We start from the raw sequence: 10,721 nt of genomic DNA on the forward strand, positions 1-10,721 counted from the left end.
GGATTATTCTTAAATGTTCACATTAACAGAATAATATGTTGTGAAGTTCTCATACACTACAGATCTACGATCTACTAATTTCTCACCTCAGTGGGTGCGGTCACTCTGTAACGGCTGCTGATCTGTACGGAGTCCTGATCAACGCATTCTTGTGTTATCTGTAGAAATGACAGTACTGTGTGCAACCACAATAAGTGTGTGTGACATGTGTACACCAGCAACAAACACACTACACTGACAGTAAGAGAGCAACTTAACCAAATCAACCTATACACAGCATTTTGTCTGTGCTGGGAGGTGACCAGATTCATCAGAAGGTTATTATTGCCCCTGTTCTACAGAAGGCAGTTGTCTCCCCCAGTAATAAATGTAACATCTTACTGGGGTGTCAGTGACTGGAGTCCCAGGAATACACTATTTGCTCTGACAGTAGCAATGATCACACAGAACCATCGCTAGTTGAGTCCTGAGCTTTGTGTTGCACAAACACAACACAAAGCAAAGCCTACAGTGACTTTCAGCTTCCAACAACTGTTATACATTGCTGCTAGTACAGAAAAACCTGTGTACCATTGGAGATGGCACAAGCAAATCCTCACAAGGCAGGATTAGTAACCTACAGGAGGACAGTGCCATGACAGATTGAGAGGCCATCGCATCCAAAATCCCACGACTTCAACACCACTAGGCGAGACATGGACAGCTGGCCATTGCTTCTTCGTGACACAGGTTACCAGGTCTGCCTTAATACAGTTCTGGAGCATACGAATATTGCTTGCTCAGTGAAACAACAGCAACCGAGTATCACTGAAAGCTTTGCACGTATATACCAGGCCATTGCTCTAACCAGTTGGCTGATCTGCCCCATGCACACACCCATGCACACACCCATGCACACACCCATGCACACACCCATGCACACACCCATGCAAGCAGTACACCACCGTATTCTACACACATGTACACTACTACACACAAAATACTCACATCAACTTCACACTTGGTATGACACACCAGTTGACATACTATAATAGAACACATCACACCATGTTAATAAGACACACCCTTCATACACTAACAAGGACTTCACACACACTCCCTCAAGAGCTGTTATGTATTCATGAAATACTACACCATATTAGGTCATTGTATGCATGGCATAGCAGAGCCTACTGGGATTCATGCTGTTCTTTTGCTGTACATTTATATACATTATAGACATTTATCTTAGAGACTACTACGAGTGTTCTTCTAACGTATCCTTAATTTGGAGAGTAAAGGACAACCAAATGATTCATAATGTCTTGTGGCGTTTGTTAGCTAGGTTCAAAAATCAATGTGGCTACTATCCAAACCTGACCACTACTCAGTGCTCAAAAATGATGCCTTTATTTTCAAATTGATTGTAAGCCAATTCAATGGTCAGCAGTAAACCAACCAATAGTATCCTAGGTGCATTTCTAAATGCCAGACAGCTATTATCATTCACTCAAGGCTTCCTATCAGAACACTTTCACTACACAAATACATCTTCACTAAACAATTCCATCACAAAGGACACTTATTTCCTTATAACATCCAGTTCTTAAGATAACCCATACAAGTGTAGTCTAATCAGTACTCCACATGTCAGGGGTGTTTACATGGTGGACCAGGCTTCAGATATACACAGTAGCCCTAGTTAAATCAATCCCTTATTCACCTGTACAGGAAATGGCATCAGACCATATGATCTCTGAGCAGACATTACATGGACGAGGCTTCTTTACCATTGTCAGTGAGAAGTCATGACCAAGTTCGTTATCATCATCAAAATCCTGTGAGATGAGATAATGAAATAATAATGGCATGTTAATAATTGCTCTATTGGTAGGAAATGAGCTGTGTGAAGCCCTATAGTGTCAGCTTTGATGTGATTGTAGCATTTTCAAAAAGGACAATGCCCGTAAACCTGTCCACAAGAATCTGGCCCCAAATCATACAAGCATCAACAGTGTATGTATCTAGTTATAAAGAAATGAGCCACTCAAATTCCGAATATCAAACCTCTGAGTTAGCTAAGGAAAAGTGTTATGAATATGTCACACCTTATACCACAACAATCAATGCCTGTATTAGGATGTGAACATTCACTAACAGATAAGGAGTGATACCTGCTTGCAGTGTCTGGCTATGCCAGCAATAAACTATCAGTAAATTAGGTCTACATTGTACGATGTGGCCATATCAGGTACCAATTAACTGTACCCAGTGTGTTATGCCTAAACGGGACTATATTGTATGCTCCATAGCTTTTAAATGTGGCTGAAGATACACAAGAACACGTATCCGTATGTTTGTACAAGACACACACACACACACACACACACACACACGCACGCACACAAACACACACACCAGAGGACATGCGTCCACACAACTCTACACACACGCACACTTACAAACATTCCACAAGTACACCCACCCTTCACTAAACAATAAACACACTGCCTATTACACATCAAACTAGATAGTTGTTTACTAGTATATATAGTAAGTCAACCTGCAATTATTCAAATACAAACAGAGCCATTTTGGAAGGTAAACATTGTACCAGATTAGCAACAACTCAAGCCTGGCCTTCACTATCAAACAATATCCTATATCTGTAACAATAAATTTAAAAAAGCTTTTTTACTGCCCTGTCCGTTTAGTAGCCATCAACAAACCCACTAACGAGTATCTTGTCTACTACTTATCACAATTCTATTCAATACACAACTCACTATCATCGCTGATGAAGGCATAACGAGACAACAACTGATGAACTAAGAAGGTAAACTAATTCAGACAAGCTGTGGCGACACCTTATATATACCCGCTAGGAGTTCTGTCGTTACACAGCAATGAAGCCGCACTATGGCCTACACCACACGAAAACAAATAGCACCTCTAAAGATAAAGCGGCCTAGTTCTTATCTTTAACCCATCAATAGTTCTAGTAGAATTCCCTTCCTTTCGGAGAAATTTTAACAGCCCAGTTTGTGCAAAAAATATTCTAAAGAGTTAGGCGTGGTTGCATGCACGTTGACCATCTTAATATTGTACGTTATAGAATACCTCATCTTCACCATCCATCCGCTTATATCCTTCTTCGATCTCTTCTAGTTCTTCGCCCTCTGAATGGAACTCGAGAAAATGTTGTTGCAGTTTCGCAGATGACGCAAAATTCACGAGACAATAGGGACATATGAACCCTTCCGTTCCATCTGCTATGTCCGTCATAATCACCCGACTAAGTGATACAACTCTAGCCTACTCGTTCAATCATGATCAATGTTTAAATCTAAACGATGTAATATACGGAGAGTATACTAGCGGTACTTTAAAATACAATCCCACAAGCACTATACGCATGTGTCACGTGATGCTCATTTATTATACAACAGAATTACATAATTCACATTAGTTAGAGGTTTTTGAGCTGTTGCATCAATTCTTCTACTGAAGGTCCTGAAGTAGTATCCTAAAATGACACAATATTATATTACACGGGTATAGAGTTAGTTCAGTCAATTTATGCATTGCACGAGGGGAAAAACATTTTGCAATTACCCCTTGTTAGCACTGCAGCACAATTACCATTATACTAGCTAGCTAGGATAAATTAAGTTGGGTCACTTACTGGTTTAGTATCAGTAGCGACCAGATCACTATTGGTGGGTGGGGAATATTGGTATCTGAGCCCTTCGCCAACTACACCATCTGTTTTGTCATCATTGTCCACTGACTCATCTACTAAACTAATGCCTGTATGTGTGTTGTCAAGATGTGTTGTAATGTAATGAAGTGATTCTTACCCCATTCATTGCTTTCGTGTGTGACTTTCTCTGCTGTTATGCTTTCCTTAACAGGTTGAGCAGGTTGTGAAGCCAGTTTTTCCTGTACACAGAGGATATAATGACTGTAATAGCCAGTAATTTGTTGAAGGTGTTTTAAAAATATTAAATTAAGGGTTGTTGATCTTACTAGGTATTACAGTTGTGTCCACTTTGTTCTGTACAATGTATGTGTTTGTTTATGAAAAGAATCTTTTAATATTATGGAATTGTGGTGGTAAAGAAATTAGAAGTTACGTGGTTTTAACAACATATTACATAATATCATATAGTACCTGATAAATTGCTTGCCTCTTTACACAATGGCTGTTATCACACTGGGGATTTGGCTTCATAGAGTAACTCGGAAAGAAATCCTCCATTGCGTTATACCCAACATAGTTGGACACTTTACCAAACTCCAGCAGGTACCTGAGGACACAAACATGTACACACCACTACACACACAATGACACAGTGTATGGTCACTTTAGTGTATTCTGCACTAGTAGTCCGGCTACCACACCCATCGTGGTCGGGAGAGAGGCTGCGCACACTCCTTCCTTCTTTAATGTCTTTTCATCTATGCCGGATGCTACCACCAGTGGTGGAGCACACTAGAAAGAGGAAAATTTGTTTGCTGTTTGTCTGTACAAACTGTACATACATACATACACACATACATGCTCGTAAGTACACAAACCACATATACAAACACACACACACTAACATACTAAAATAATATACACTGGCTAATGATCACCACAACATATACTATCCTTACAGCAAAGCAAGCAGTCTCTCCTGGCTTCACCAGTTGTATGTGTCCTGACACAGCATTTTCACTAACTCCAGACTCCATCCACACTTGGCCCAGCTCATTACAAGCCTAAGGATGACCAACTTGATAATATAATGTGTGAACAGTCTTTGAGAAACACGATTTTCATATTATACTTTTGAGAGAGGATTAATATGGACATGAACATGTTACTTGTGAGCAGTGTTGGGAGTAACACGTTACATAAGTAACGCGTTACGTAATATTATTACTTTTGTGGTAACAAAGTAATATAACGAAATACGCTATGAAAACAGGTAATATAATGCAAGATACTTTACTTACAAATGTAACGCGTTACCTAAGTAATATAATTACTGTAACGAGTCTAATATGACGTAATATTATTACTTAAAGTAACGAAGTTACTAATCTCGTTAGTAATCCTCTGAGTAACGCCTAACCACAATGGAGTAACGAGGCCTATTGAATGAAGCTTATTCACTAGCTTCTTACTTATAACCAAGATTTGTACATTGTCCAACAACGCAATCATGTCACGTGATAAGGTGGTAGTTTCACACGTGACAGCTTAAGGCTGTGGACACAAAGTAATATAATATGTAATATTATTACAGTTACTTTATTTTATGGGTAATATGTAACTGTAACTAAATAGTTCAGTTGCAAGTAATATGTAATATGTAACTAGTTACTTTTACAAAGTAACTTGCCCAACACTGCTTGTGAGGGATCTTGTGGATCAAAAATGACAAAAAGTTTGTCCTTTGGAATTTATGGCTGAAAAGGTACTATAGCTCTACCTGATTAATAGCCATCCGTGCTTCAAAATTGTCCACACAGCTCAAGACCAGATCAACCGATTTGCTAGCTTCACCCAATCCTGCATGACTACAACACAATGACAAGACAAACAGATGTAATGAGCTAAGACACTAAACACCAAACAAGTAATGAGCCACACAAACTGAGCCTCTTACCTTAACCTGTCCATGAAATGTGTGAAGTTGTGTACAGTAGTGATGTCATAATTGTGTACCTCAATCTCAACATCTGGGTTGATGTCCCTGGGGGTGGGGGGAAGAAATTTACATTTACAATTTATTCAGATGCTTCCTGCACAGAACCATAAATAAGGGTGGTCTGAGACTATGTTACAATAGCTGTAATTGTAAACATTCTTGCCCAAATGTATCTTTGTATCAGCTACACTATGTTCTTATATACTGGACAATAAACGTCATGCGGTTCCTAAACAAACTATTGCTTGGATGAGTGAACACCAAACATGTCCTAAAGTCAAGATATTGCTCAACTGATAAACCATTAGACTAACTTTTCTTTCAACAAAGACAAACCTTAAAGAACCAGCAGGTTTCAGACATAGTCTGGCAGCGCCCGTACACTCATAATGGACTAATGTACCTGTGTTACATTACTTTCTGATTACAATGTGAAGGTGGTACCACGTAACCCCTTCACATAGAGTGAGAGTCTGGTGACTGTAGTATACAGTACTTATGCGACTGGAATTCAAATGCGGTTTCAAATTGCACATGACATTAATATATTACCTGTTCAGGTCGGCAAAGAAAGCATGAAACTTCATACTTCTCAACATTAGTCTATATGGCAGTGTACTTGGAGTTTCGCTTGGAGAGTATCAGCTACTTTCCAACTATTCCAAACATGGTTATAGTGTTATTCATGATGCAAACTACAATATTTACGTCACAAATGTTTATTTAAACTAGATACTGCGATTTGATTGGCTCTACCACTATAGCGGTAGTAGCATAAGTACCGGGCAATGCCAGTCTAGTTTCAGAGAGTGGTGCTAGTTAGTACGCAAGAAGATCGTATGTCACAGAGTACCAATCAGGTACATGGTGAAATTGTGACTCCTCCTGTCACACTACTGATTACTCACAATAATTCCATAGCTATGTATGAGCCAGAGTAATCTCAAGATGTATTTTACCTTCTACAGGTTCTATAGTAAGCCTACTGTCTTATTAACACTGGAAACTCCTGGCTACATTACCATCTATTATCTCAAGTATGGAGATCTATATCTGCAGAACCCCATCAGTACACCCACCAAACAGTAGCATTGGTTATAGATTTGTACTTTGTGTCATTTGTGTTTATACGTGTCTGTGTGTGTAGTAGTAGTATCCAAGTGAGCATAGTGTATAATGTGCATGTAATGGAGCCTAGAGATCCTGATTATCAAGATCAGTTATAGCCTCACAAAGCCACACCTCAACTGTGTCTGAATTACATAGGTGTCCTCAATAACAGTCCCACAGTAGTGCTATGCCAAAAGAAACAATTCCACTCAACTTACTGAAGAGTAGCTCTAGCAGCTTCAACTTTGCTCATTCCCGATTGAGATGGTTTAAAGAAGAGCCGGTTCATGTTAGCAAGTTCCACCTTGTCATAATCAAACAGTAGTAGCTACAGCAAGATGATTGTGATATTAGCAATACACAATGTATCACGTGATGACCAACCTTACCAATTCCACATCTGGTCAACATTTCAGCAGTAACACTACCAACTCCGCCCACCCCTACTACCGCCACCGTAAACTTCCGGATTCGCTAAACATCATAATTAGACATAGAAAATAAAAGCGTTTTAAAGATGTTTTAATCGTACCTGGTAATTATCCACTATTCCCATCCGTTTCAACGCCATTAACCTACTATACGGATTACTATCAACTACTTCTGAACTCATTTCGTTAATCTTCTGTCTGGTCACGCCTCCCTGGGACCTTATATTTGTTAATTCCGCCTCGAGCGAAGCGACTCTCTCACGCAACAATCTTATCTCGTTCTCAGCCATGACAATTAACAAAACCCACAATGTAAACAATTACACGAATACTCTATTAGAACGTTCACTTCACTACTAATGTACATCATCTTAAGACATAGTATATATAATTATATATGTAGCATTATTTTACAAGACTAGACATCCTTTAATTCAGGCGGTAATTCCGATCTAGGGTGTTTATTCTCAAAATGTTGTTTAAATGTTTTAGGATCTGGCATTTGTGACTTGCACACTGGACAACTGAACACCAGGGCTGCAGCTGCTGCCTTCTTTTGGTCGTGAGATGATTGTTTCTTCATCTTGGCTTGTTTGGCAGCATTCTTTTGCTGAGCTTGTGCTTTCTGTTGACCTCGAGTCATCGTGTAACACAGCTGGTCTACTGGAATATAATATGACATTGGAGTAACTGTTATCATAACTTCATTTATTTTTCAAAATCATTAAAAGCCCCCCACACACAAATACAAAGTGAAATAAACAAACAATGTATGGCAGGTTGTGCGTGCAATTCCCAAATTAAAAATGGAAGTTTAAAGTGAAAAACTGATAACCCATCTGGATTCTGGTTCTGAATGCTTTCATTCATAGGAACGTTATCTCACAGATGACCAGATGACAAATTCACTCATTTCATGACATCACAACCAGCAAATAGTTGGCAGCACACACACACACACACACACACACACACACACACACACACACACACACACACACACACACACACACACACACACACACACTACACACACTACACACCCCACCACACAAACATTAGATGGTTAAATGTCCCAGGGTTATAAATGACATACAGTCCAGTAAGATGTTGATATGAACTCAAAGGAAAGCGCGTGTTATAAACAACAACAATATATGATATCTAATGGAACATATATAAACCAGTTAAATCACAGTAGTCATATGATTCGTGTACAACATGTAACATTGTGGTAAATAAAAATGAGGAAAAATTTGACATCAATTATTTTTATTGTTGGCTACATAATTGGTGAATTATTACTTTTACAATTACATAATGCAATAATTCTTGGCACCACCCATGAGGGAATTTAGTTGGAGCTCTTCTTTTCTCTGCAATAACTTTGTCCAAGGCTTTTCTAGTATTCAGATTCCATCCCTACTGAAATAAGTATCACCAAAGCCATACCATCTAATGCTAATCAAGTTAGCTGTCACTCAGTGAAGGCAAAAACAAGCACTTTCTGCACAATGGAGAACAAACACAAAAGTCTTAAATAGAACTTTTTACACGCATAAAATTGACCTATGTAGACACTTCAGTTTTACTAGTTAACTACACTGTACTGGCCCATCAACCAATATGAAGATAATACTTCTCTTAAGCCTTACAGTACTCTGGTAGATGTCATGCCTTATTGCCTACCAGTAGCCTGAAGTTTGCTGCACTAGTGGTCAAACTGTACACAACTAGACTTCAGTTCTGGAGTGTTATCAAGGTGTGAGTATGGCATAACAGCAAATATCGGTAACACATCATGAGGAGAACAGAACAGAAATTGTGTTCTAAATTAAGACTTAGTCCATTAATTCACAGGTCCATATTGGGCACTTATGATCTTGTATGGTAGTGAACGTCATGTGACAACATACAGGAATAGCTACAAGGTAAGGTAAGGGGGGCCTAGACTCAGGGGTACACAACTACAGGTAGCTGGATCCCTGGCAAGACTAAACCATAAATTACAATAAACGTTCTGTAATATCCCACAATTCTGATGAGCGACCATTGAAGATCCTATAGGAGCATGAAATGGCAACTTGAGCAGCTTGTTTGAAAATAGATCTAACAGAGCATTTTTTTTGTAGATGACGAACTCTACGGATACTGTTGATGGCAAGAAGTGACCTAGACACCCAACTTCAATTGTAACAAATAAGCCAGTACGCTCAAGCTTTGAAAGTAAAGGACTATAACGAGCTATACTTTCATGGAACTGGCAGCTGCAAAGTGTTGTTCTCTATTGGTAACAACTGACAGTTCCAGCAAGATACTGTGATCGTTGGAAATCAAACTATATCAGGCCTACTTGATGATGATGAGAAGCTTGGTGGAACAGTGCTTGGCAGGCTAGTGCTAGCCAAGTGACCAAGAAGATTGGCATAAAGGTTTACAACAAGGTGGTACGTTCTTCTGTAGGCCATGAACAAAAACCTGTAGGACTGAGTCATGGCGCCAGGTATGTCTTCCCTGATCAAGAGCAGTAGAGCAACCTGTTGTTGGTTGTAGGCTGGTTCAAGCAACAAAGAGGACCTACAGGACTTACAATTATGTTGCAACAATGGTAAGTTTAAATGAGCCTATTTGTAAATATACTTTTCCACAAGATGCCAAACAATACCACATCACAAGATTTATTCCTTGGGGGTTCTTCAGGTCTCCCAATGGTAGACACATGCCATAAATTTCTTACGTGCACACATTTAGATACAATGGCTATGTAGCATAATGATTACTTCACTTTTTATGCGATTACAACTCACATTAAATCCCTACACGACTCACCTTACACGTATTCTTGTGTAGTGAACGAGGTACTACTGAGCGCTATCAATTACCACTCCTTTGATCCCACAATCGATAATGTCCGGTTGGTTACCCGGACCAGTGGTGGAATTATTAGACTACCTCACAGACTATCTCAAGCAAGATGCATCAGGGTTTTTATCTATTTGTGAGTATTAAGCTGTTTTGTGCTACTATGGACTTGTTTCCTTCGTGTATCTATTTAACGCGCACCCCATCTCGTTGCAGTATTCATCATATTAACGCCTCTACTGATCATTAGCGCTTATCTCTCCTATCAGTTGGTGAAGAGGGAAGAAAAGAAAATGAAGAAACGAGAACAGAAAGGTGTGAAAAATTTACCACCATTCTAATAGAATATGTACCCATGTGTTACAGACAAAATGGTAGCTAGAGCAAAGAAGAAACTGAACAAATCATCTTGAACATGTGGGATTTGAAGAAAATTCTAATATCTGTGTAATAGTGGACTTCAATTTTTAATTATACCATTTCAAGAAAACTTGTGGTACACAATATTGAAATAGCCAACGTCATTTCTTTATGTTGTTGGTCTGGGGGCTGGCTGATCATCACGCTGTCAATGACAAATATAACCACCAGAAACTTGGTGTTTATAATTCATACCTTTGGTTTGAACCTGGGTGGT

At 39.1% G+C, this 10,721-nt stretch overlaps 2 protein-coding genes and 1 long non-coding RNA gene across 5 annotated transcripts in view; 1 reads left to right on the forward strand and 2 right to left on the reverse strand.

Moving 5' to 3' along the window:
• The window catches only part of LOC136241814 (tensin-2-like), a 16,128-nt gene extending 12,761 nt beyond the window's left edge, over positions 1–3,367 (reverse strand). The window contains exons 1-4 of one of the 2 annotated variants that reach the window (XM_066033137.1): positions 3,100–3,367; positions 1,703–1,817; positions 988–1,025; positions 87–158 (exon numbers count right to left, since the gene is read on the reverse strand). In XM_066033137.1, the coding sequence (XP_065889209.1) occupies positions 87–158; positions 988–1,025; positions 1,703–1,817; positions 3,100–3,264 (390 nt within the window). In that variant the 5' untranslated portion in view covers positions 3,265–3,367. Of the gene's footprint in view, positions 1–86; positions 159–987; positions 1,026–1,702; positions 1,818–2,765; positions 2,902–3,099 lie in introns of those variants that run through there. The other variant, XM_066033138.1, reaches the window with a different exon arrangement.
• Positions 3,361–7,653, reverse strand: LOC136241816 (ubiquitin-like modifier-activating enzyme 5). Of its 2 annotated transcripts, none has more exons than XM_066033142.1 (11): positions 7,324–7,653; positions 7,176–7,265; positions 7,010–7,119; positions 5,640–5,726; positions 5,463–5,550; positions 4,642–4,746; positions 4,347–4,474; positions 4,154–4,289; positions 3,840–3,921; positions 3,665–3,789; positions 3,361–3,505 (listed from the first exon to the last, which is right to left on the reverse strand). In XM_066033142.1, exons 1-11 carry the CDS (start codon positions 7,510–7,512, stop codon positions 3,449–3,451), a joined length of 1,197 nt encoding a protein of 398 aa, XP_065889214.1. In that variant the 5' UTR covers positions 7,513–7,653; the 3' UTR covers positions 3,361–3,448. The 2 variants fall into 2 exon arrangements, with proteins under 2 accessions (XP_065889214.1, XP_065889215.1); XM_066033143.1 differs by having other exon boundaries at positions 7,181–7,265; positions 7,324–7,366.
• A 2,421-nt stretch (positions 7,654–10,074) lies between these two features.
• On the forward strand, positions 10,075–10,588 carry LOC136241817 (uncharacterized). Its single transcript, XR_010694422.1, has 3 exons — positions 10,075–10,220; positions 10,301–10,399; positions 10,451–10,588. It is a non-coding gene; the product is annotated as an uncharacterized lncRNA (long non-coding RNA).
• The last annotated feature ends 133 nt before the right edge of the window (positions 10,589–10,721 follow it).

Source organism: Dysidea avara, chromosome 12 (genome assembly GCF_963678975.1).
Source record: "Dysidea avara chromosome 12, odDysAvar1.4, whole genome shotgun sequence".
Classification (NCBI taxonomy): domain Eukaryota; kingdom Metazoa; phylum Porifera; class Demospongiae; order Dictyoceratida; family Dysideidae; genus Dysidea; species Dysidea avara.